The sequence below is a fragment of the Pipistrellus kuhlii genome, unplaced genomic scaffold (genome assembly GCF_014108245.1).
Source record: "Pipistrellus kuhlii isolate mPipKuh1 unplaced genomic scaffold, mPipKuh1.p scaffold_m20_p_16, whole genome shotgun sequence".
NCBI lineage: Eukaryota > Metazoa > Chordata > Mammalia > Chiroptera > Vespertilionidae > Pipistrellus > Pipistrellus kuhlii.
The window spans coordinates 9,435,107-9,462,119 of NW_023425471.1; the positions used below are offsets into that span (position 1 = coordinate 9,435,107).

General features: G+C 41.1%; 1 protein-coding gene across 4 annotated transcripts in view; it reads right to left on the minus strand.

Moving 5' to 3' along the window:
* Positions 1-27,013, minus strand: part of APOO (apolipoprotein O) — a 55,449-nt gene that overhangs the window by 24,828 nt on the left and 3,608 nt on the right. For 3 of the 4 annotated variants that reach the window (XM_036439686.2, XM_036439685.2, XM_036439684.2), the window contains exons 2-4: positions 7,247-7,354; positions 5,419-5,538; positions 2,880-2,934 (exon numbers count right to left, since the gene is read on the minus strand). In XM_036439686.2, the coding sequence (XP_036295579.1) occupies positions 2,880-2,934; positions 5,419-5,538; positions 7,247-7,354 (283 nt within the window). The remainder of the gene's footprint in view (positions 1-2,879; positions 2,935-5,418; positions 5,539-7,246; positions 7,355-27,013) is intronic. The other variant, XM_045582326.1, reaches the window with a different exon arrangement.

A 27,013-nucleotide genomic window follows, 5' to 3' on the forward strand; every position in this document is an offset into this window, starting at 1 on the left:
CATCATCTAAGCCTGTTGGAAAAATGGCACCGCTCTCAGCAGGGTTGCCACAAATCTTCAATTTGTAAAAAAAAAAAAAAAAAAGAAAAAGAAAAAGAAAAAAAATGCAATAAAGCAAAGCACAAGAAAATGGGGTAAGCCTACAGATTTGGATAAATTTATCTCTCTCTGAAGCTTTGCTGCCTGCTCTCTGAAACTAAGGAAGCAAATACATTAGGCTCAGGGGGAAAAGCATCCTTTGCTATCTGAACTTATTATTCAAACTCCAGAAGAGAATAAATTTGGATAATGAAGGAAACTTGTAGCGCAAGTATATGTGGCAGAGTCACTGTTGATGGTGATAAAAATAAATAAAGGCAACACGTAGGCCCATCTGCCATGTCTGAACATGCCTTATACTTGCATGATGATACATCTCCTCTCCCCTCCACCGAGCCAGCTCAAGTCCTAATTCCACAGAAAAGCCTTTCCTATGCTCATCAGTCTACACCGTTCTTCTTCCTCTAAAGACCCATCATATTTATTCTCTGTACCATAATTTGATACTACTTTTAAAGCACCTTATGTTTAATTAATCAGGGCTGTATTTTATGTCTCCACAAGCAAGACATACAATCCTCAATGGTGCATTGCTCAGATTTCTATGTAGCTTTCCTCAGTGGTAACAGTGAATGTTCATACGACAGATAATTTATTAAAAACACTGCCAGGGCCGAAACCAGTTTGGCTCAATGGATAGAGTGTCAGCCTGCAGACGGAAAGGTCCCGGGTTCAATTCCGGTCAAGGGTATGTACCTTGGTTGCGGGCACATCCCCAGTGGGGGTTGTGCAAGAGGCAGCTGATCGATGATTCTCTCTCATCGATGTTTTTAACTCTCTATCCCTCTCTCTTCCTCTCTGTAAAAAATCAATAAAATATATTAAAAAATTAAAAAATAAAATAAAAATAAAAACGCTGCCAGGTATTGATGAATACTGCATGAATTAACAAATGGCTTTTTAGCTGGGTCATGACTTAAAAAGCCTTCACATCTCTTTCTCGACCTCATCTTCAGAATTCCCTATGTGCTTCCAGTTCCCGGCACACGCAACACTGAGTCATACATCCAAGCCTTGATGGTGCCGTGCCCGCTGTGTGGAATGCTGCCCAGTCCTGCCCCCATGTTTTGGTGTGGCTACCTCTGTTTCTTCAAGATTAGTCCCAGAGATCCTTCCCTGACTGCTTCGAGCTCCCCAATCTCTATTAAACTAGTCTCCTTCCTCCGTACCTTCTACAGTGGCCTGTGGCCACCTCTGTGTTCGCGCTAATGTTACACACAGCAGTGGTTGGATCACTGTCTTAATCAGCCTTGATCTTCAATGCTAGACATTATGGTGACGTATTCGAAACTGGACGAATTGGAATACTGAGTAATTCTCTCCCATGGATAATAGCAGACACATCCCAGTTTTCCATTTCCTGGGTTCTTGGGGAAATGTGGTCATTTTAAATATTACTATAGGGCTTGTGTTGTTGGTACTAGTTCCTGTCTGGCCTTTTGCTTACTTGGCTTTTAACCTAGTTTTAAGTTTCCATCTTTTTGTATGGGTCATCTGAGACAATTTTCTACTTCCCTTTATTTTTGCCTGTCAGCATGGTGTTTTCAGTTCTACACAGAGCAGATGATAGGACAACCAAATGGCTTTGGTGAGCTGAGCCGAAGCGGGTAAAATCACAAAGAAATGGGGAAAAAGATACGCTATAGGACTGCACTGAAGCTGAAGCGTAGCTTCTGGTAACATGACTTGGCTCTGAGTGCTGGGGAATGGACTAATTACCTTGGCAGACAACAACACAACTCATATTGGAATTTTTCTTAAGAACCTTTATCCTTGAACTATGAGTTCAAGGGAAGAAAAAACTACATGTTGCAAATGACTACTGTTCTGAATCAATGGGAAATAACAGGTAACAATGACACATGTCCAGATAAAAGATCAAGAGTTCTTTAGTTTCCTGAGGTTAAAAAAATGAAGGCAATAGTCCTGGCCATTGTGGCACAGTTGGTTGAAGCGTCATCCCATACCCTGAAAGGTGGTGGGTTCGATTCCTGGTCAAGGAACATACCCAGGTTGTAGGCTCAATCCCCAGTTTGGGTGCATATGGGAGGCAACTGATTGATCTTTCTCTCTCACTTCGATGTTCTCTTTCTCTCTCTTTCTCTCTGTCTCTCTCTCTCTCTCTCTCTGAACCTTTCCCCCTCTCCTTCCCCAGGTGTATTACCTTTGCCTTTCTCCTCAGCTCCAAGGACCCTTCTAGGGTTCTTCTTTTGCCTCATAACTCGTTTCCTGAGCCCACGCAGCCCAGCTGGCTCACCTTTTCTAACTGTGACTTTTTCAAAAAACTTTCTTTTATAATTTGAAAAAAATAAGAACCAATAAAAAATGTAAAAACACTACTAATTATGCAATAAGGGCTTTCTGAGGCACATCAACTCATTTCTTTCCTGCATTTAAACTTCTATAACATGTATTAATAGCTATGCAAAAGAGCTCTCCTGATTCTGAAAACCTATTGATGAGTCAGTATGGATTAATGTGAGTTAAGGACATTGCACCTGGAATAGATTTAAAGAAAAAAAAAAATCCAATATATCTGCATTTGCTAGCCCAACAACCCTAATGATCTTGAAGAGACTTACCTGAGTGTTTGGGTACATGAATTCTCTGAAATCTGATGAAAATAGTAAATAATCTTTCCAGAAAAACCTACATAGCTCTAAAATTCTGCATACAATTTTAAGTAACTCACACATTTCCTGGAGCCGTCCATGGAACCCTTGTTAAAGGGTCCAATTTTAATGAAGAAACTGATTATATCTCATTAAAAATAAACTTACCTGACCCCCACTGAACCAAACTTTTTATCTTGGGCTCAGTTTGGGAATACTTTTCCTAAAAAGGTGAAAAGAAAATGAATGAGTAGAATTTATTAATAAAGTAATAATAAATATATTTGCCTTTACTGAATAAATTATCATGTTATCAGCACTTTTTAAACAATGATATAGTGGGGGGGTTTTGTGTTATTTTCTTTTGTAATTTCCCCTTCACCACAAATTGCTTAGCAGAATGGCTTATGACTGCCACAGGAAACAAAGATTTCAAGTAGAATGGTTTCAACAACCCAGCCTTTTCATTCTCTATTAAAACTGAAGAGAATGGACAAAAATCAATACCCTCAATAATTAATCCTTTCCATGTGAGATTAAATCTGTCCTTTCACATTAAGTCTAATACCTGACTTGCTGTGATTTTAAAGCCTATGTCTAAAAAACTGCCCATTTGAAACAGGAATGACTAGCTTTGTTAGGACAAAGGAATCTATATCTAAGTTTGAAAAGATACTTACCCTAGTCGCAAAGTAAATGAAGTGTAAATATTCCTTAACAATGACAGTAAAAAGGCTTTGGATGTGAACATCAAATGATCCTAAAGAAAACAAAGGACTGCCTAGAATAGGGGTGTCGAACTCAATCAGAGAAGGGGCCAAAATCTAAAATCCAGCCTAAATCGAGGGCCGAATGGTTTACTGAACAGTCATAAACTGTCATTGTGATGGAAACGCAGCGGAGTGCAGTGATGACAGCGCGGTGCGGGCCACATTGCAAGGCCTGGCGGGACGGATTTGGCCCGCGGGCCTTGTGTTTGACACATGTGGCCTAGAAGGTACCCACCTTCAAGAAGTCTACCAGTGATGATAGAAAAAAGAGATGTGTGGGTATCAGAAGGTATCAGAGCCAGTTGCCACTTGGAAAAGAATTTGTTTTATATCATTTAGTTCAAATCAAAACAAGTTATTCTAGTTTTGTTAAATGGACTTAAATAATAAATGCTAAATTTGAAGGGGGACATAAAAAACACTTAAAGACTGATTATCACTTCATTAAAACTTATTCATTTTTGCTGCCCATTAAAAAAAGCTACAGTTCAATGTCTAGAGTGACTGCCCACATTTTTTGCTGGCATAATCTTTTCACTATGGAGAAAAATTAAATTAGTTCTTGAAGAAAGGGGCTAGAAATTATTCGCCTGACAAAAAGGAGCCAATAATTTAAGATATTTCTATTCATAAAGACTTTATTCTATAGGAAAATAAGATGATTATAATCACAAAAATTATTTATAAGTAGTGCAAATAAACATGTTGATAACTATTTTATCATCTACAGAGCTATTTTCCTGCACTGAGTATCATATACAGATGAAAAAGTAAAAAACAAAAAGCAACCTTAGATTGAAAGTAAGAGACAAAGTACTTTCATAACCAAAGAAAAAAAAAAAGAGAGAGAGAGAGAGAGAGAGAGAGAGAGAGAGAGAGAGAATGAATTAACGGTAGTCATGCCTACATAATACAATAATATTTGCACAACTTTGCTGACCTTATCTTAACTACTAACAGATGGTTTAAAAATCTTCTAGAACAAGAGAATAAAGTCTAAGTGTTTTACAACTCATATATAGTCTTTAGGTATTTCATAAGAATAATATGGTTATGATACTCAAGTATAATGGCCTAATTATATTGTTGATGAGTCTGTGCTTACTATTTTCTTTCTAAATTGGTTCAGTGCTGACATAGACAGTGGAAATTTAAAAATTTTTAATAAGATCTGGATGAAAATTGAGTTTCTAAGTCTCAAGCAAAGTAAATCTAGACCGGGTGACACATATCTACATGCTTCTTACCAATTTCCCATCAATTTTCAAAATCAAGATCAAGTATAGCAAATATATGTATCAAAGACCACAAAAGCATTCTGGAGACTGTAAACTTCGGTTTTAGATGTTAAAAATCACAGAAATGCCTTTGTGAACATAATGACAAATGCCTGATCTAAAACCTGAGCAGTGGGAGAAGCCAATTTGTACAAGTTGTCCTTGGATTGTTGGGGCAAAATAGTTCATTACTCAAATACGTAATTCTACTCTTTTTTAGTTATTTACCCTCTTATTATAGCATTCAACATGTTCTGTAACCATTACTGTTTAAAGTGGTGCTGATTTGTAGAATCTCTAGGGGGGACTTCCCAATTTTGACATGAAATGGTTACATTGTATTCTTTTCCTTCCTCTAGAGTTCCAACTCCATATCCTCTCCCTGTAGACAATAGTGTTTTCATAGCTGTGACCAAGATACTTCGCAGCCCTCCACTCCTGCCCAGTGGGAAGGAAATTCTCCGAGCAACTATGGCCATTGCCACCACCAGGAAGCTCTCTGCTCCCTCCACCCCCACCCCATAGATGGCACAGATGAACATTTGTAAGTTGGGCACTCTTAACTTGGGACCCTTTTTCTGAGAACAGGCAGCTTATACAGACTTCTCACTGTTGACTCGACATAGAAATGTGTTCACTCCGTTTTCAGAAGAGCTGTACCTGACACCAATTTGTATATGGCTCGCAATACTGTCGGAGATGTGAGATGCTCTCTTCAAGTTCAGTCCTTTGCTCCTCCACATACTTAGACTGAACTTCGGGAACAGAATAGAGTGAAAGCTGCATAAATTATAAAACAGAACAAAAAGAAGTAAAAATGTCTATGTAGCGAAGAGAACATAATCAATGATCAGATTTGTAGCTCAAAACAAACAAACAAAAACAAATTTTTAGGCATTGTATTTTTAATAATTCATAAACTGCGCCCTAAACTTGCTTCACAGGATCTCTGCATCTTATTTCCTTAATCAATAATGCCAAGGCCGAGAGAGCAGGACTATGAGGTGTTTTACTGTCCTCCCCACATTACTGGTAGCAGACAAAGCAGCTCCCTTTATCTGTTTTATATACTGAAATTTGGTGTTCCACCTTAGATTTAGTTTGGGAAAAGAATAATATAACTATAGCTCAGCCAGCGTGGCTCAGTGGTTGAGCGTCGACCTATGAACCAGGAGGTCACAGTTCGATTCCCGGTCAGAGCACATGCTCCGTTGCAGGCTCAATCCCCAGGATGAGGCGTGTAGGGGGCAGCCAGTCAATGATTCTCTCTCATCATTGGTGTTTCTATCCCTCTCTTCCTCTACCTTCTCTCTGAAATCAATTAAAAATATATATTTTTAAAAAGAATAGTATTACTCTAAAGCAAGCATGTCAAACTAATTTAAACGGGGCATACAGCTCGCCGGCTGCGAGTTTGACACGCTTGCTCTAAGGACAGACTAGAGGGGGTAGGAAAAGAAGCTCACGCATAACTAAAGAGCATGTTACTTAGTTCAAATGATCAGTCTGGTGCTAATCAAAGCAGGATGACAGCAGGTTTGTTCCCCACCCAGAGAATGAACTTTTTACAGTCACTACAGGCTGCCTACCTCAACCTTAATAATTCCACTGCCCCAAGGCCTGAGAAGAAGGGAGTAAAGGGTAAGAGATAAGCTGTTTAGTTTTATGTAAACACATTTAAGTAACCCTGCTCCTGTCTGAAGGTGGATGTTTATGCCACTTTACTCACAGTCAACAGAAACCAAATATCCAAAATAATCAGTGGCAAGTACAGACAAAAAAAGGATGTAAACGGAGAGATTTCTTGTTTTATTTCTTTAGTATTCATTAAGCATCTATGAGCTTCTAATCTGGCCAAGAAGCAGAATGAGGCCAGGTCTTTAATTTCTTTCTTTCTTTTTCTTTTTTTTTCTAGATGAAAAAGAAAAAATATTTTCTTGACTTGATAAGCAGTCTGGAATTGGGCAGATCACTGAGAAGCAAACTGTGCTTACAATCTACTGGGACACACCAGATTCCCCACTAAAAATTTAGGAAACATTATACCCGACACTCAGGACCATTAATTAAAATTTACCTGTTGAAAAAGCCAGGTAACTTCACAAAGAATAATAAGCTATAAGGAGATGTATGTTTTCCTATTAAATATCCTCTAAAATGTTGTATCTTCCGGACACACAATTTGTATACTTCCTGGGGTCAGTAAATCAGATGCTCAAAATAAATCACAATAGCCGAAATTGGTTTGGCTCAGTGGATAGAGCGTCGGCCTGTGGACTGAAGGGTCCCGGGTTTGATTCCGGTCAAGGGCATGTACCTTGGTTGTGGGCACATCCCCAATAGGGGGTGTGCAAGAGGCAGCTGATCGATGATTCTCTCTCATAGATGTTTCTAACTCTCTATCCCTCTCTCTTCCTCTCTGTAAAAAATTGATAAAATATATTAAATATATATATATATACATATTACAACATGAACAGCATGTCACCTCATTAACCTTCACAGTAGCTTTGTGAGTTGCGTCCTTTTTCTGTGATGCATAGACTTTGAAGGTGAGTAGACTCAGACTGGCTGGCCCCACGGACCTCTGGATTACCTGAAACACAGAAGCAATCTTGAGCCTTATCTCAATGTTATGAAATGAATGTGCACAACATAAGCATGTTCCTAACCTCAGCCACTCCTGTCTGAAAAACATGTTTTCATGGACTTAACATTTCAGGTCACCTTTATCTTGATTTCCCAAAGACAGTAGTTTCTAAGTTTTTCCACTTGGCCTTTCAAATAAAATAAATTAGACACACACACACACACACACACACACACACACACACAGCCAACAAGGGAAGGAGTTTTTCATGATCTCACCTAGTAATTCACTGAATAGAGTGAAGATTATGCCTGTAATTCTGCTAATCAAACTCTCAGAAGCTCCCTCTTCCCATTCCCATCCAGAGCTGGTTTCCAGATCTCAGTTCCCAAACTCAGTCTCTTTCTGTGCCTTGCTCTCCCTGATTGGGGGGTCACTCATGCCCAGTGACTTCCAGATATACAATGCCAAGCCAGTACTCTCTCCTGAGCTACCAACTCACTCACCTATGACTTCTGGACATTTCCACTCGGACAGGACACAAGCTTCCCAGATCAAGAATGTCCAAAACAAAAACAAAAACAAAAACAAAAGAAGAATGTCCAAAACCAACTCATCGGGATCTTATCTGTGCCTCCAGTCCACACTAGGCCCGATGCGTGGATGTGTGCTGTGGAATCAAGTCAGAAAGCTTTTTCTCAATAATCCCCTATACTTACATAGCAATAATCCCCTATACTTACCTCTTCTCTACTTTCTCAGGAATGGTGCTATCACCCAGCCAGAACACCTAATCAGAAACTCTGAGGTCATCCTTCACTGCCATCCCATTCTACTGGTCATTAAGTCCTCTTAATTCTGCCTACTGAATGACCTCGATTCCCTTTCTCCATCCCCTCCTGTAGATTGGCCCTCACTTCTTTCCTGGATTGTTTAGTGGCATTCTCACTGCTCACCTGGCCTCTGATGGCTTGAACCACCGCACTGCGAAAGAATGGTCTTTGTAAACTACAAACCTGATTGATTATCTTCTACCCTTATTTGAGATCCTTTGGAACTCGTCACCTAGGACTTGCTTGTGGGTCAAACAACATCCATTATAATTTCACCCCAACCACCTTCTCTAACCTGCTCTCTCTCATTCTGCCTTCTCCCACAAATCTTGAATTCCTTATATTTCTCCCATGCTGTTTCCCAGCTTCATGGATTCCCACATGCTGAGTCCTCTGCTTAGAATGTTCTCTACTTGCTTTATCTTTCGGCACAACTTGTCTAAGAGCAGGGAGATTCATTGCTTTTCTTATCTGTCCATTTATGTATGCTTATCAAGTTCTCTCTACCAGAATGGAAGCCCTTTTGGGATAGGGTCATGTCTTACTGTGTATTTCTAGGGCCCAGGACTGCCTCACACATACCAAATGCTGACTAACTGTTTATTGCCTGCCTAAATGGACAGAAGAGAGGTGAAATATAAATAAGTAGTTAACTTATTCTGTGTACTTTGGCATGATTCAGCTTCACGGGAATCACAGTGCTGAGATTTGTAATGCCTGTAATGTGAAAGACTAGGCTATTCTGAATACTCACAAAACACAAATAGACCAGAACAAAAATGCCTGTGGCAATGCATGCCTAAAGTCACACACACAAAAAGGAAATCCCCATATTTCAGAAGCAAATAAAGAGCTAGAAGTTATTTTTTAAGTGGTTATTACTTCACCTGCTTTTAAAATAATTAACACATCCTGAAAGTATTATGTGTTCATCTTGAAAGGTCTTCATTTCAAGAAAATATTGCTACAAATTTCTTTTGCTGCCCTAACCGGTTTGGCTCAGTGGATAGAGCGTTGGCCTGTGGACTGAAAGGTCTCAGGTTCGATTCCGGTCAAGGGCATGTACCTTGGTTGTGGGCACATCCCCTTGGGGTACGGGGTGTGCAGGAGGCAGCTGACTGATGTTTCTCATTGAATAGAGTGAAACAAATGTGTCTTACTCTCCATCCCTCTCCCTTCCTCTCTATAAAAATCAGTAAAATAGCCGAAACCGGTTTGGCTCAGTGGATAGAGCATCGGTCTGCGGACTGAAAGGTCCCAAGTTCGATTCCGGTCAAGGGCATGTACATTGGTTGTGGGCACATCCCTGGTAGGGGGTGTGCAAGAGGCAGCTGGTCGATGTTTCTCTCTCATCGACGTTTCTAACTCTCCCTCTCCCTTCCTCTCTGTAAAAAATCAATAAAATATATATATTTTTTTAAATCAGTAAAATATATTTTAAAAATTTCTTTTGCTTCCAGGTTAAAGGTTGGCCAGCTACTGCTGACACAGTTAGTGGAGTCCTTCCCTGCCCCACAGGAGAGGGCCTAGGCCGCTGGTATCTGGAGGTGTGCGCTCCGTGCTCTCTGCCCTCTGTCTGAGACATACTAACAACACTACTGGAGGTGGGGACTTTCCACTGAGCCGGGCAGCCCTGCCCTGGACTTTGTCTCTGATTCCCTCCCTCCTAGGTAATAGCTGCCATCCCCTTTTTCGCTCCCCGTTGAGCATTTGAGGTTCATACTGACCCCTATCGCCATCCTCCTTTAGTGTAATGTCTTATGCTGACCTCCTTAAGTCTTGATTCCCGCTTTCAATCCTTAATCCTATGTACTTTCCACATATTTCACTTTTCATCCCACAGCTGCCTATCATTTTAATTCAGATTTCTACTTTTTAAATGCTCCTGTTCATCTTTTTTAAAAATATATTTTTATTGATTTTTTACAGAGAGGAAGGGAGGGGGATAGACAGAAACATCGATGAGAAAGAAACATCCATCAGCTGCCTCCTGCACAGCCCCACTGGGGATGTGCCCGCAACCAAGGTACATGACCTTGACCGGAATTGAACCTGGGACCCCTCAGTCCGCAGGCCAATGCTCTATCCACTGAGTCAAACCAATCAGAGCCATCTTTTATTTTCAATCTCAACTTGTTTACTTTTAAAATTTAACAATGTATAGGATTCTTTAAAAAAATTTTTAATACATTTTATTGATTTTTTTAGAGAGGAAGGGAGAAGGATAGAGAGTTAGAAACATCGATGAAAGAAAAACATCGATCAGCTGCCTCCTGCACAACCCCTACTGGGGATGTACCTGCAACCAAGGTACATGCTCTTGACAGGATTCAAGCCTGGGACCCTTTAGTCCGTAGACTGACGCTCTATCCACTGAGCCAAACCGGTCAGGGCTGTATTGGATTCTTAATTATTAATTTCTACTTTATTTCTCCCTCTTTCCCACTGTTCTTGTTTTAATATTGTGCTAAACCTGCCCCTTTTTTTGCCCAAGTTGTTTTCTTCTTCCACTTCTCCTGTTAGTCTATCCCTGGAGTCCGCCCTCATTCCCACTCAACAGCAAGAACTGTGTCATCAGGTCTCCAACAAAGACCCCTCCGCAGTCACCCTCCAGCTTCCCACAGGCTCTCCACAAAAAAACAAAACAAAGGTCATCTCCAGAGACGCCCTCTCCCTTCCTCTCTGTAAAAAATCAATACAATATATTAAAAAAGAAAAAGAAAAAAGAAAAGGGAAAGGCTGTTAAAACGTGCAGAGATACCCTCAGGAAAGTGTGCAGGCAAAAGCAGCACTTTGCTTCCTACCGCCTCCCCAATCCACCACCCACGGATGCTGATGTATAAAATAAGTGCTAAAACTGCCATTTTCAGGAGCACTTGCTCAATTTGTGGAGACTTCGCCTCCCAGTAGTAATTGCCCGCAGTTTAGCTCAAATAAAATCATGAATAATCTCTACAGGCTTGGACGATTCTTACATTGACGAGGACTTCTAGAGTGCTAGATACACCAGGATGGTCAATTTGTAAAATTCACTGAGGAGCTGTGCACTTTTCTGTGTGTATACTTCAACACCAAGTCAGAAAGACAGACTGCAGACTGTTTGCTTTCTCTGCTTTAGTCCTTCCTCCCTTCGCTACTCAAGGCACCTAAAACTGTTCTTCCCAAGGCCAAGGCCTCCCAGTTCTTTAAACTTCAGTGGACATATGGCATCTTGCTTGCACCTTGAAACGGGTGACCACTCCACCATCTTCAAACTTTCTCTTGCTTTGTTTCAAGATTCCCCTCTAGCTTTGTTTTTTCCTCAAATATATATTTTATTGATTTCTTACAGAGAGGAAGGGAGAGGGATAGAGAGCTAGAAACATCGATGAGAGAGAAACATTGATCAGCTGCCTCCTGCACAACCCCCACTGGGGATGTGCCCGCAACCAAAGTATATGCCCTTGATGGGAATCGAACCCGGGACCTTTCAGTCCGCAGGCCGCCGCTCTATCCACTGAGCCAAACCAGGTAGGGCCATTCCACAAGCTTTGTAGGGCACTCTTTCACTCTCCTTCTGGGCCTTTTCTTCCACTGTCCATCTCTTCAAGGTTGAGGAGTTCTTAACCCTCTTCTCAAGCCCTCTCCTTTTCTCACTCCAGAGCCAATTTCACTTATATCTAAGTCTTTAACTCTAATCATATGTTATTGATGCCTAAATCAGTATTCCCGACCGGGCCTCTCCCTGTCTCAGGCTTGTATGTTTAACTCCCCATGGACATCTTCACCGGGTTTTTCAATTGCTTCCTCAACATGAATTTTCTTTCTCCAAAACCTGTTTTTCTCTGAGTTTCCCTACCTCATCTAACGGCTGTGCAAGCCACACAGTCAAAGGACAGCATCAAAGCAACTCTTTAATGAAAACAAACTTCACAAACAATAAGATGCGGTCACGGCCTCCGCAGTCCAATAAAGCGGATAAACAAATAATCACACCACCTGTGGAAATGCACTAACAGACGAGGGGCAGGAGTAACAAAGAAAAGGGCATAATGTGCCGCAACTAGAAATTCTGGGAAACAACTGCTGAGAAAAGGCGGAATCAACAAGCAGAAAGTTTATGCCTGCCTTCCGGCCACCCCCGCTTCTATTTTTTAGCAGTCAACAGACCAATGTCAAGACTCAGTGTCTCCAGGAATAGCCGCTGTAAAGAGGAGCAACAAAAAGATTTCTGACACGCCACAATCTGTTCAGCTACACCCATGAGCAGATTCGATTGCTCTACGGAGCAAAAATAGGCAATCATAAACCATGGCTGCTACTTTAAGATCAAGTACATTCGTAATCAAAAAGTCCCCTTTTAATATCAAGGCCAGAGCCCTGGCTGGTCTGACTCAGTGGATAGAACTTTGGCCTGCTGACTGAAAGGTCCCAGGTTCACCACCAACCAAGGGCACATACCTAGGTTGTAGGCTTGACCTGCGGCTGGGTCAGAGTGCATGCTGGAGGCAACCAGTCAACGTGTCTCTCTCACATCGATGTTTCTCTCTCTGTCTCTTCCTGTCACTTCAATGCTCTCTAAAAATCGATAGAAAAGATATTCTCCGGTGAGGATTAAAATATATACAGTGGAACCTCATTTCTCGAGCATCTCTTATCTCCAACAATTTGCTTCTCAACCTCACAACTCTTTCATGCTGATACCTGTATGATGAGTCATGCATCTCTCAGGTGACAAGCAAAGGAGAGAATGTGCAAATATGAGTCAGTTTACCCCTGTTAAAATATCAGGATAGGGAGCTGTGAATATTTTCGTGAGTTTTTTGTTTGTTTTTTGTTTTGCTGTTGTTGCTGCTTACAATTATTGGAAAATTTTCATTTTTTACTGAACATTTCCTTTCCTTTTTGTTAAATTTTCATTTATATTTCATGTCCTTTTTGTCTTTAAAGTGTTTATTTACAGATTTAACAGTACAACAGACGTGTATTGTACATAAGAAAGGCTAAGCCTGGCAGCTCAGTGGTTGAGCACCAACCTATGAACCAGGAGGTCAAGGTTTGATTCCCAGTCAGGGCAAATGCCCAGGTTGCAGGTTTGATCCCCAGTGTGGGGCGTGCAGGAGGCAGCAGATCAGTGATTCTCTCTCATCACTGATGTTTCTCTCTCTCTCCCTATTCCTTCCTCTTTGAAATCAAAAATATATATATATATATATATATATTTTTTTTTTTCTTAAGAAAGGCCCTAACCGGTTTGCCTCAGTGGATAGAGCTCAGTCTGCAGACCAAAGAGTCCTGGGTTCAATTCCAGTCAAAGGCATGTACCTTGGTTGTGGGCACATCCCCAGGAGGGGGTGTGCAGGAGGCAGCTGATGGATGTTTCTTTCAACAGTGTTTCTAACTCTCTATCCCTTCTCTCTTCCTCTCTGTAAAAAAAATTAATATATATTTTTAAAAGAAAGGTTAAAACTTGGAATTATTTGAGGGGCTTGGAACAGATTGATTCAATTTACATTATTTCTAATGGGAAAAAATGATTTGGTTTTTGACTAGCTTTCCAGAATGAATTAAGTTTGAGAAATGAGGTTCCACTGTACATATATAATCAAGGTCAGATAGGGTTTCGAGGATAATCCACTCAAAATACTTTGGTATCAAAAATTGCATAAATAAATCTAATTTTTAAAAATTCTCACCTAAGGATATACTTTTATTAAATTTTTATTAATTTTTAGAGAGAGAGGGAAGGAAGGAGGGAGTGAGACAAAAATAGAGAAACATCAATCAGCTGCCTTCTGTATGCCCCAACCTGGGATTGAACCTGCAACCTACGTATGTACCCTGAATGAGAATCAAACCCGCAACCTTTTGGTGTACAGGATGACGCTCAACTAACTGAGCCACCGGGCCAGAGCAATCTAATGCTTTAATTATTGCATTTTAGCTCTTATAAAACCTGTACATTAAAATGTACAGCTGTTTCCAAAGTCATTGCAAAAGATCATTTTTAGATCTACCTCTTTAGGAAATAAATGTATTTGGGGACATTTTTAAACAATGCCATTTGCCCTAACCGGTTTGGCTCAATGGATAGAGCATTGGCCTGTGGACTGAAAGGTCCCAGGTTCGATTCCGGTCAAGGGCATGTACCTTGGTTGCGGGCACATCCCCAGGAGGCAGCTGATCAAAGTTTCTCTCTCATCAATGTTTCTAACTCTCTATCCCTTTCCCTTCCTCTCTGTAAAACATCAATAAAATATATTAAGAATAAACACCATCTAATATTAGATATTCCCCTATTTATAGGAAATGAGGCACAAGTATGTATCGCCCACCATGTTACACTGGTTCACTGATCTTCAATCAACCTTTTCTGCAATAATTTCCATAGAAAAACAAAATGCTTTTAATCTGATTCTTTTCAGTTATAATTAAAAGTATGAAATGGATTTGTTTTTAAAAAGGTCTTTGAAAACTAACAATATAGCTGAGTTTATTCTTGTTCTAAAAAAAGAACATAAAACAAAAATAAACTATGTGAAAGAATTTAGGGTAAAAAAATGATTCAAACAATCAACAATTATGCCCAAATCAGGCTACATTGTTGTCCTTACTAACGTGTCATAAATTGAATTAAAAATAGAGAAACTAAATGAGTCCATATTCTTGATACACCGAAATAATTTGCCCTCAGCCTCAAAAGGAGCATTCAGTACAGGACCTACATCTTATGTAACAAGCCTGTCTCATCTGGAGGGCCACATGCCAGACTGGTAACAAGCTTCCCCTGAGAAGGGGGTTAGAGGGAAGCGGACAATGGAAACCTGATAATTACCTTAACTGCACTGTTTTAATTTTTTTCAAAGAAAAGTTATTTCAGTATTACTTATACAATTTTTAAATAGGTATTTTCTCACCTCACATCCCTTAGGATGGTCACTATAAAACAAAACAAAACAAAACAAACAACAAAAAACAGCGTGGCTGGCATGGCTCAGTGGCCAAGTGTTGTTGACCTATGAACCTGGAGGTCACGGCTGGATTCCCGGTGGAGGCACATGCCCAGGCTCAATCCCCAGTGTGGGATGTGCAAAAGGCAGCCAGTCGATGATTCTCTCTAATCATTGATGTTTCTATCTCTCTCACCCTCTCCCTTCCTCTTTGAAATCAATAAAAATATATACTTAAAAAAACACCTAGAAAATAACAAGTGTTGACAAGGATAGAAACTGGAACCCTCGTGCACTATTGGTGGGGCTGGAAAACAGCATGGAGTTTCCTCCAAAAAGTAAAAATAAAATTACCATATGATCCAGCAATTCCACTTCTGGGGATTTATCCAAAAGATCTGAAAGCAGGGTCTCGAGGACATATCTGCACATCCATGTTCATTATTTACAATAGCCAAAAGGTAGAAGCAAGCCCTGGTTGGTTTCCAAAGTTAAGACTCAGTTGGTTGGGAGTCAGCCCATACACCAAATGGTTGTGGATTCAATTCTAGGTCAGGGCACATACCTATGTTGTGGGTTCAGGAGGCAACGGATCGATGTTTCTCTCTCACATAGATATTTCTCTCTCTCCCCCACCTTCCTTCCTCTCTCTCTCAAATCAATAAAAATATATCCTCAGGTGAGGCCTAAAAAAGGGGGGGAAGCAACCCGGGTCCACAGAAAGATAAACAGGTAAAGAAAATGTGGTATATACATACAATGGAATATTAGAATCTTGAGGACATTATGCTAAGTGAAGAAGCCAGACGCAAAATACTGCATCATTTCATCTGCATGAGGTATTTAATACAGTAAAACTCACAGAAACAGGAAGTAAATGGTGGTTAGGAGTGGGGGAAGGAGGAAATGGGAGTTGTTTTATGTGTATAGAGTTTCAGTTTGGCAAGAAGAAACCGTTCTGGAGCTCTTTTCTACATCAACGTAAATATAGTTAACACTTCTGAATTGTACACTTAAGATGACCAAGATGGTAAATCTTATGTAAGTTTTTAGCACAATAAAAAAATATATGGAACTAAAACAAACAAACAAAAAGGTTAAAATGGTAAAAAAGAAGAAAAAAAAAAGTCAACGCAGCCAGGAAGAAAAATAAACAGTACGCCCCCTCAAAAAAAAGTATTTTTTTCTTCAAAGTAGTAATCTTGATAGATATATATTGAGTCAAAATTTATTGCAAGTATTTATATAGCAAATTTGTAAAAGAAATTTACTTTGAGGGTATGTATGGGAGGGGGGGCAATGTTAAAATATGTACACAGATAATAATAAAAAAAATTTTTTTTAAAGAAATTTACTTTCAATATGTGATCAAATATGTTTTCTATTTATAAATGCCTTCAGATCAAATTTTCAGTTTATAAGTAAATCTGTCTCAATATATTTGAAATAAAAATGAGAAAATGGTATTTGTTTAAAAAGGGGGGATTTGTGAGGTTTTAAAAAAAATGTCCAACTGAGGGTATAATATAAAAGTATGCCAAGAAATGAGTAAAAATGAGACTATAATTCCTTAAGTTTTTACAATAAATATTGATTTGTTTGGGCTATGCAAAAAAACAAAAATGGCTGGCTCCTGAAGATATTATAAAGAATTTATGCCCTAGATGGTTCTGCTCAGTGGATAAAGCATAAGCCTGCAAACAGAAGGGTCCTGGGTTCCATTCAACTCAAGGGCACGTACCTTGGTTGTAGGCTCCTCCCCTGCCTGGGCCCTGGTTTGGGGGGGGAGGGGCCAGGAGGCAACCAACTGCTATGTTTCTCTCACATTGATATTTCTCTCTGTCTTTCCCTCTCTCTCCAAAAATCAGGTGAGGGTTCAAAGGAAAGAATTTACCACAAAGTATGACAATAACACCAAAAGATGGGGAAAATGTTTTGATCAGTGATGATATTTTTGGAATAATTATATTGATCAGTGACAGTGTGTTTGGAAGAAATATATTGACAGAATAATTAAATCTGTCCTCTCAAAACAACTGTTTTAATGGACACTCATTTGAATGTATACAATTGGGAGCACCTATACTTCAACAATACAAACCACAGTCACTTCAATCTGTTCCACAGTAAAGGGATTATGAAGCCAACATTTTAAGAATTCAAACTTGAACTAACAAAAAGAACGTGTTCTAACTATGACAAACACGGAAGTATTTTATGACAAACTTTCAATTCTGTACTAGAGTAGTGGATATTCCCTAGTGTGATCTAGAGATGACTAAAGAAAAAAAAATGAGGCTGTTTTCAAGATTAACATTTACCTTTTTCTTACAGAAGACCAACTTCTATTTTATCTTTAGAAAGCAGAATTCTCCACAAAATGAGGTCCGCAAAGCAAAGAAATGATGTTTCATCTGTAATCATTCCACTTCCTACTCGTTAAAAATACTTATCAGATTTTATTAAATTCACACAAGAAGTCATAAAGTTGTCTGATAAACAGGAAGGAAGAAACCTCAGGGGCAAAGAATGAGATAATTATTTCTTCAGACAGATTTTGAGTCATCTGGTTAGGCTGTACTGGCTTCACACAATGGGAACACAGATGACATGTAATGTACCATGTTTCAAATATTTTTGAACTTCCTCATTCAGACAAAAGTTTACCACTGCTTACTTAAATCTCATATATATATATATATATATATATATATATATACACACATGTATATGTATATATATATATGTGTGTGTGTGTGTGTGTGTGTGTGTGTGTGTGTATAGAAATAGCATCTCAAAATCCACTCATTCTTTTCTGAGTTGAGGGAACATAGGTAGGGGGGAAAAATCACAAGGGAACATTTACTTCAAGGCTTGCCTTTCGAATACTGCTATATTTTCAAGCAACTAAAAAAAATCTACATTTTCTAAAGAGGAAGAGCTATTCTATCAGAGTGAAGTCTATCTAGGGTTCTTTCCTAAGAGATCGCTGAGTGTACAGAGAGCGTTTCCTTATTGGTTTCGTATCCTAGCAGGCCGCTGTGCGCACAGAGAAGGCCAAAGTCACTGGCCACAACTGCCTTCCACCTCATCGCAGTGACTGGCTTTTCATCTGTAAGGAAAAGAGAACCTAAATGTTTTTTGAAAAAATAAATCATGGGCTAGGCTCAATTCAGCTACAGTAATCTGGATTCATAATGAAACTTACTGCTAGAATAAGAACTTACAGACATAACCCATGGACATAGTCAATAGCTTGGTGGGAGCAGGGGGGAGGGGATCTGTGAAGGGGAAGGGGGGACAATCACAATACTTTCAACAATAAAGGTAATTTTAAAAAAAAAGAAATAAAAATAATTTAAAAAATAAAATAGGAACAAAAACAAGTCAGTATTTGTACTATATACAACAATTTTTTAGATGTTCAGTAACTTTATTTATTTTTTATTGTCTAAAGTCTTACATATGTCTCCTTTTTCCCCAATTGACACCCCCCACCCAGCCATTCCCACCCCGGGTAAGCCCCCACCGCCCCAGTGTCTGTGTCCATTGGTTATGCTAATATGCATGCATACAACCATTCCGGTTCAGAATAAATATTAGCCAAGTGAGGCAAGCCATCATCAGAGGATTTAAGTAAAGTTGTTGGAGTTCCCCTATCGCTTGGTGCTCACTTACTAACCAGTTTATCCCGGTTCACAATGCAACACGTGAAGTGGCCCCTCTAGTGGCAGAGGAGGTTCATTTCAAGCATAAAGGAGACAGGCCGTTACTTAGAAAGGACTGGCATTGTCTACGCTACGGCCATACCACCCTGAACGCGCCCGATCTCGTCTGATCTTGGAAGCTAAGCAGGGTCAGGCCTGGTTAGTACTTGGATGGAAGAAAGGACTGGCATTTCTGGAATGGGGGGAAAGAAAAATGTACCTTGTTATTTTCATATATCCTATTTTAAAAGACCATTCAAAGGAATGAATAGACATATCTGAAAAAAAACAGACCACTGGGAATCCCTCCCATTAAAGCAATGAACTTGCACTTGTGACTCTGTCTCTAGCTCCCATAGAAGGCTCCTCATCCTCACCCAACTAAAGACATCCTTAAGTTGGAGCCAGTGTGGGGTGGGGGGGCTCTGAATAAAACATACTACATTGCTTTAACGAGTCAGAAAGAAGTAGACAAACAAAGGGTGAGTGTACTTAAAGTGCCTTTAAGACAATATTCATTCAAAACACAACTGTCCTATCTATTATCATGAAGATACAGCTTAATATTCAAAGTCACAGGCTCTCAGCATATTGAAAACTCTGCAGCCCTTCCACTAAATTCTTGTGTATACAAGTTTTTGTGAACAATGGACACAAGTTTTAAAACTCACTACATTAAGCCCAGCAGGTGTGGCTCAGTGGTTGAACACTGACCTATGAACCAGGAGGTCACGGTTCGATTCCCAATCAGGGCACATGTGTGGGTTGTGGGCTCCATCCCATGTGGGGCATGCAGGAGGCAGAAACTGGTACTGTTCAAGCTTTCTAATAAAACTGACATGAAGCCATGCAAAAATTAAGAAAAAATCAGGAAAAAAAAAAACACCAAACGACTTCCAAGTTCAAAGATATATCTTTAGACTGAGATTTCCCCTGAAAATATCTGCCTAGTTTCATGTTATATGAACTAACTCTAAAATTCCACTTAAGCATTATTGCAGAAAAATCAACTGATATAAACACTTTTAATTCTTTCATTTTAAGAAAACCTTTTGGTACCTTCTGTCATATTACAAATAGCTCTCAAATTTTTTAAATAGATACACATATTTGCTATGGTGGGGTTTTTTTTTGTTTTTTGGGTTTGTTTTTTTTTAGAGATTTCTTATAAATCTAGTTACTTGCAATTAATTTTAAATGTACCACACAAATAAATATCAAAATTCATTTCCTAGCCTCTGAGAAGTTCCAGTTTAGTCTAGAAAGGACATGGGTGTGGAGCACATATACATACAGATTATAAATTAAACCTTTATATCATAAAAGTCTACAAATATGCATAGGTCTCATGGGGTAATAAATTCATTTAACAAAAATGTCTAGGGTATTATCTACTGTTCTCCATTTTGTCTCTGCCCCTTCCCCCATTCTTTTAAGGAATAACTCATCTACTTCTGTATCCTCTTCCAGTGTTAGCTGCATGAGAGGCTATTTGCATTTTAGAAGTAGATGGAAGAGCCGAAACCGGTTTGGCTCAGTGGATAGAGCATCGGCTTGGGGACTGAAGGGTCCCAGGTTCGATTCCGGTCAAGGGCATGTACCTTTTGCGGGCACATCCCCAGTAGGGGGTGTGCAAGAGGCAGCTGATCGATGACTCTCTCTCATGGATGTTTCTAACTTGCTACCTCTCTCCCTTCCTCTCTGTACAAAATCAATAAAATATATATTTTTTTAAAAAAAGAAGTAGATGGAAGAGTGTGTTACAGTGGCCTAAGCAGAAGTCAGTTCCATATGAGACGTAAGTTTATCCAAGTCTGATCAACTTTTTTTTAAAGGGTAGAAGGGGTCTGTGACTTAATTATTTTTTAATTGAGTTTTAGAGAGAGGAAGGGGGAGGAAAGAAGAGGAAGGTAGTAGGAACGGAGAAAGAGACAGAGATAGAGGCAGAGATAGAGACAGAGACAGAGAGAAAAACATAATCGGTTGCCTCTTGCATGTGCCCCAACCAGGAATCAACCTCAACTGCCCTGACTGGGAATCAAACCCAAGACCCTTTGGTACACAGGATGATGATGATGATGACACTCCAGCCAACTGAGCCACACTGGCCAGGGCTGGTCTACTTTACCCAGTCCTAAGGCCACAGTGCTGACCTTAAACTCCAGACCACTTCAGTGGACAGGCGTGCTGAAAATACTTCCCATTCATACTGTGCTTTGTGGTGTACTGTGCTTTTCACATACACTGTCTCATGTGAACCTCCCAAATGTCCTGTGTGATATGGAGGGGCATGTTACTGTCCCCACAGTACCTTGATAAAGGGACTCCGAGATAAAGAGACCTCATTAAGGTCACTCAGAGACCAGAAACACTACAACTGTTTTTTCTTCTTTGTGATCTACCGCCCAACATCTTTGAAGGGTAAAAAGGGAAAAACATCCAATGAGTTCTTCACATAAATAGGTATTTATGTCAGTAAAAATGTATTCACTAGAATTCCTCATGGAGAATCGCCTCAGAGATGCTTAAATTGTAAGGGGAGGGGGGGATATCTATATTATCTCCCATAATATGTGGCATTTAAAATAATAATCAAGTAAAGTGAAGTTACAGTATTTCTTTTCCAGTTTACAGATGATTTTCCTTTCTATTTAGCAGTGTAATTCTCCCCTCAGTTTGTACCAGTAACATATTATTCATGGTAAGGAAATTAATTTCAGAAAGTAAGACAGGCAATAAAGGCATTTACATCAAGACCAAACAGTGGTTGAACATCAACCTATGAACCAGGAGGTCACGGTTCGATTCCTGGTTAGGGATGCCTGGGCTGTGGGTTCGATTGCCAGTGTGGGATGTGCAGGAGGCAGCCAATCAATGATTCTCTCATCATTGATGTTTCTCTCTCTCTCCCTTCCTCTCTGAAATCAATAAAAAAATATATATTTTAAAAGACCAAACAGCCACAAAGAATATGTGAGGTAATAATGCTCTACAGCCCAAAACATGGCCACCTCAGGTTCCTCTGAATAGTGCTGTGAGTACAAGTGACATCTCTGTCCTTACCGAAGGAACTGATACATATAGCCTTCGCTGATTGCCTCTTCTCAAGTCAAAACATCTGAGGATTCTCCCATCTCTAGCTTACATCTCTCTCATGAAAACTCCGTACCTCTGGGTTCCATGCCACCTGAATCTCACCTCTTACTGTCCACAGGTATTTCAATAAGCTCAACTTCTTCAAAATCAAAGTATCATCTTCCCCAAACCAAACTCGGCCTTCTTCCACTCTCCCGTGTCAGCGAATGGTTCTAGCAGCCACTGAATTTTCCAAGCCAAAAGCTTGAAAATTCTCCTCCTCTCTCCTCTGCCACATCCATTCAACTACCAAGTTTTGAATAAATACTTTTGGAAAGCATCAAGAACATGTACCACCATAACACTACTGTAAATTAAAAGGGGAGCCGAAACCGGTTTGGCTCAATGGATAGAGCATCGGCCTGCGGACTGAAAGGTCCCGGGTTCGATTCCGGTCAAGGGCATGTACCTTGGCTGCGGGCACATCCCCAGTGGGGGGTGTGCAAGAGGCAGCTGGTTGATGATTCTCTCTCATCTATCCCTCTCCCTTCCTCTCTGTAAAAAAAATCAATTATATATATATATATATATATATATATATATATATATTATTTTTTTTTAATAAAAAAGGGGGAAAAATGCTATGACAACCTCCTACAGCCAATCAAAAGTTAAGAGGCCAAGTAAAGGTTACTAAAAGCTCACATTTATTGAGACTTGCTTTGTACCAAGGACCATGCTAAGCTTTAGGCCTGAGTTCATTTAATCCACATAACAATTTGAGGTGGGCGCTAGTCTCATGGTATTTTACGGGTGAGGACACAGCACAGAGAACGTTGGTTCCCTGCCCACGTTCCGCTGAATTCCCACTCCTGTGTCCTTGGGAGCACTTTTCTGCTCTGCTTGGCAGGCCCTTCCGACCTTGTCTGCCCAGCCTCTAAGGTCAACGCAAGCACAGTCTCCTCTGCAAAGTCTCCTGATGCCCCCTGCTGGTGCTTGCTCCTTAAGTCAGTGGTTCTCAAAGTTGGCTGCAGGTCTAAAACCTAGATGCCTAGATCCGAACCCTAGAGATTCTACCGTGTTTCGCCGAAAATAAGACATCCTCCGAAAATAAGACCTGGCGCATGGAAAGATAAGGCATCCTCGGAAAATAAGACCTAGCGCAACTTTGGGAGAAAAAATTAATATAAGACACTGTCTTATTTTCGGGGAAACAGGGGTAGTGGCATTGGTCTGGGTGCAACTGGGGCAAGGAGACTTATAGAAGCCCCCCAGGTGGTTCTAATGTGCAGTCAAGATTGAGATCCAGCCCTAACCGGTTTGCTCAATGGTTAGAGCTTTGCCCTGCGGACTGAAGAGTCCCAGGTTCGATTCTGGTCAAGGGCATGTACCTTGGTTTCAGGCACATCCCCTGTGGGGGGTGTGCATGAGGAGGCTTATCGATGTTTCTCTCTCATCGATGTTTCTAACTCTATCCCTCTCCCTTCCTCTCTGTAAAATATCAATAAGATATATATATATTTTTAAAAGACTGAGATCCACTGCTCTGTATTTCCCCAACACTTTTACATTAGAGCACTTACTCAACTGCATTAGAATGGGCTGTTTGTGTTTGTGCTGCTAACAGCATTGTGAGATCCTGAAATGGAAGTTTCACGGTCACCTGGGGATTTTTGTTGTCTCAAAACTAGAGAGAGATTCCTGGACCTCACTTATAAACTAAATATGATCTGTGGCCAGGCCCCTGGAAACTATTTGTCCCTTGACTAATTATGATGTGTGGCCAAATTTGGAGACTCCCAGGAAGAACTAGGTCTTTTCATTTGTAGCCGCCAGGGTACAGCACAGTGCCCTGGTGGACCATGATAAGCATTTGTGTAATGAATGAAATCTAGTAATGTGAATCTGGGGATTGGGTGTATGTATTCCATATTTGAGCTTCCTGAAGCAGCACCCTGAAAAGCTGCTTCTTGCAATAAAATGCAAATACTGAGCAGCTTTTCAAACGTTTTATAATCCACCAGTGCCCTCTGCTGGCCTAAAGATGAACAGCAAGATCAAAACCGGTTCCAGTTCAAATATTTAATTGTATATGTACGGAACTAGTCACACACACTGTGCTTTTCCCACCAACACCTATACTATCCACTCCCTTGCCCTCAGGTCCTAGGTGACCCAAACTGATAACGCCCAAACCCAAATCAATTCCACTGTGTGCTCTGTCCCCACTGCCGGGCTACAATCATGATACACCTGCCCTAGCAGCTCTCAGCCTCTCACTTATCTCTTTTGCTCCTTGGTCAGTGCTCTTCCAAACCCCACCTTAGTCATAAAGTTACTCACCTCGAAAACACAAGCAACTATTCATCTACCAAGTTGCCTCAGTTCTTGCTATTTCAAGTATGATAGGGGGCCAGCAGCCTCTACATCACCCAGGAGCTTGCTTAAAATAGAGAATCTGCCTTGGCTGGGTCTTGGGTTCGATTCCCAGTCAGGACACAAAGATAGGTTGCAGATTTGGTCCCAGCTGGGGCCCATACGGAGGCAACCAATCGATCTCATTCTCTCTCTCAAATCAATAAAGATACCCTCGGGTGAGGATTTATTTAATGGAGAATCTGAGCCCTCACCTACTGAATCAGAAGCTGCATTTTAAGAAGAGTTGCATGCACATTACAGTTTGAGAAGCACTGGTTCTCCACTATTATGTCTACCTAACACCACCATTTTATGACAAATATTGTTAATGTAATTTTTTAAATCCTCACCCAGGGTTTTTTTCCCATTGATTTTCAGAGAGAGTGAAAGACACAGAGAAATATCAATGTGAGAGAAACACATTGATTGGTTGTTTCCTGCACGTGCCCCAATCAGGGCCCAGAGCCGGGGAAGAACTTGCAACTGAGGTACATGACCTTCACGAGAATCAAACCCCTTCAGTCTGCAGGCCAATGCTCTATCACTGAGCCAAGCCAGCTAGGCAAAGTAATTCTTTTGCTAGCCAATCTAATAAAGGGGAATATGCTAATTGACTGTCACACCCTCACAAACATGGTGGCACCACACAACCCATAAGGAGGAAATATGCTAATTGACTGTCACGCTCTCAAAGATGGCGGCACCCAGTCCCCTCAGCCCCACCAGGGCGGCAGATGTGCAGCATGGGCAGGCCCGGCTGCTCTGCGCACCAGACTCCAGAGTTCCCCAGTCTCCTCAGCCCCCAGCTGCCCAGGGCCAACCCGAGGTGCAGGCAAGCCGCAGATGGCAGCTGCCCAGCCACCCAGGGCCAGCCCAAGGGATGACCAAAAGACTGAGCAAGCAGGCTGCATGGGGCGACCAGGCTGGCAGGAGGGGCAGTTGGGGATTACCAGGCCAGTAGGGAGGGCTGTTGGGGGTGACCAGGCTGACAGGGAGGGCAATTGAGGACAAACAGGCCAATAGGGGGGGACAGTTGGGCGCAATTAGGCTGGGGGGGGGGAGCACTGAGGGGTAACTAGGTCTATGGGGGGGCAGTTAGGGGCAACCAGGCCAGTAGAGAGGGGTCACCAGGCTTGTGGGGGGGGGGGGGAGTTAGAGGTGACCGGGCCAGCAGGGGGAGGGCAGTTAGGGATGATCAGGCTGGCAGGCAGGTGAGCAATTAGGAGCCAGCAGTCCAGGATTGTGAGAGGGATGTACAACTGCCAGTCTAGACTGGCAGTCAGACATCTCCCGAGGAGTCCCGGATTGGAGAGGGTGCAGGCTGGGCTGAGAGCCTCCCACCCCCACCCTGTGCACAAAATTTAAATAAAATTAATCACCCACTTACACACAAATCCAAAAAAGAGACCAGTAGACTGATTTCATAACAATAATGGGGAACAAAAAGGAAAGATTTATAAGAATTATATTTCAGTATATAAATGTTCAACGCAACTAAATTAAACATGTGAGGAACAACCCAAGTATGCAGAGTTCCCATCCAGATGAGAACTACTGATCTGCAATCACTGTCATCCTTCCATCTCACCGGAGGGAGGGATTATCTCTCCTTTTAAAGCTGAGGAATTCTCTTTTTAAAAACCTTCCTCCCCACATCCCTCCCTCTGCCATAAGCATTGCCAAATCTTTAAATACTGCAACAACCACAAGACAACTCTAGAATCCTGCCCCAACATGTCCCTCCAGCTTGACAATCAAACTTATCAAACACTGTGCACATTTACACATCTCTCAAGCATCAACCATATTAACCTAGCTTTCACTTCCATCAGTAAACCTGTATGTACCATGGAAGCTTTCCAAATTGCCCAAATCAATGAACACTTCTCCAAATTCAATTAGCTTATCTTTCTTTTTAAAAAATATATATTTTATTGATTTTTTTACAGAGAGGAAGGGAGAGGGATAGAGAGCTAGAAACATGGATGAGAGAGAAACATCATTCAGCTGCCTCCTGCACACCCCCTACTGGGGATGTGCCCGCAACCAAGGTATATGCCCTTGGCTGGAATCGAACCTGGGACCCTCCAGTCCACAGGCTGACGCTCTATCCACTGAGCCAAACGGGTTTCAGCCAATTAGCTTATCTTTCTGCAATAGACATTGCTGGTTACATATCCAGTCTCCATTCCCGCACAGTGTTCATGAATTCATTTCTCCTGTGTGATTAAGGTAAAGTGGCCCTATCCGGAGATGATCCTGTCTCTAAGCCAATCAGAGCACAGCATTCCCTTAGCGATCGCTAAAGGTCAGGGGCAGCTACCTGATCTAAGCTGGTCCAATCGGACTGAAGAAAGAGCATAATCCAAGCATGGTAGTTTTGTCATCTCTTGCTCTAGTGTAGGGGTGTCGAACTCAATCAGAGAAGGGGCCAAAATCTAAAATCCAGCCTAAATCGCGGGCCGAATGGTTTACTGAACAGTCATAAACTGTCATTGTGATGGAAACGCAGCGGAGTGCAGTGATGACAGCGCGGTGCGGGCCACATTGCAAGGCCTGGCGGGACGGATTTGGCCCGCGGGCCTTGTGTTTGACACATGTGCTCTAGTGAGTGGGAAAGCATGTCTTAAAGTCATCTTGCAACCATAGGGGAACCAATCTTACTAAGCCAAGCAAAGACACTGGGTCCTCGATGACATGTGT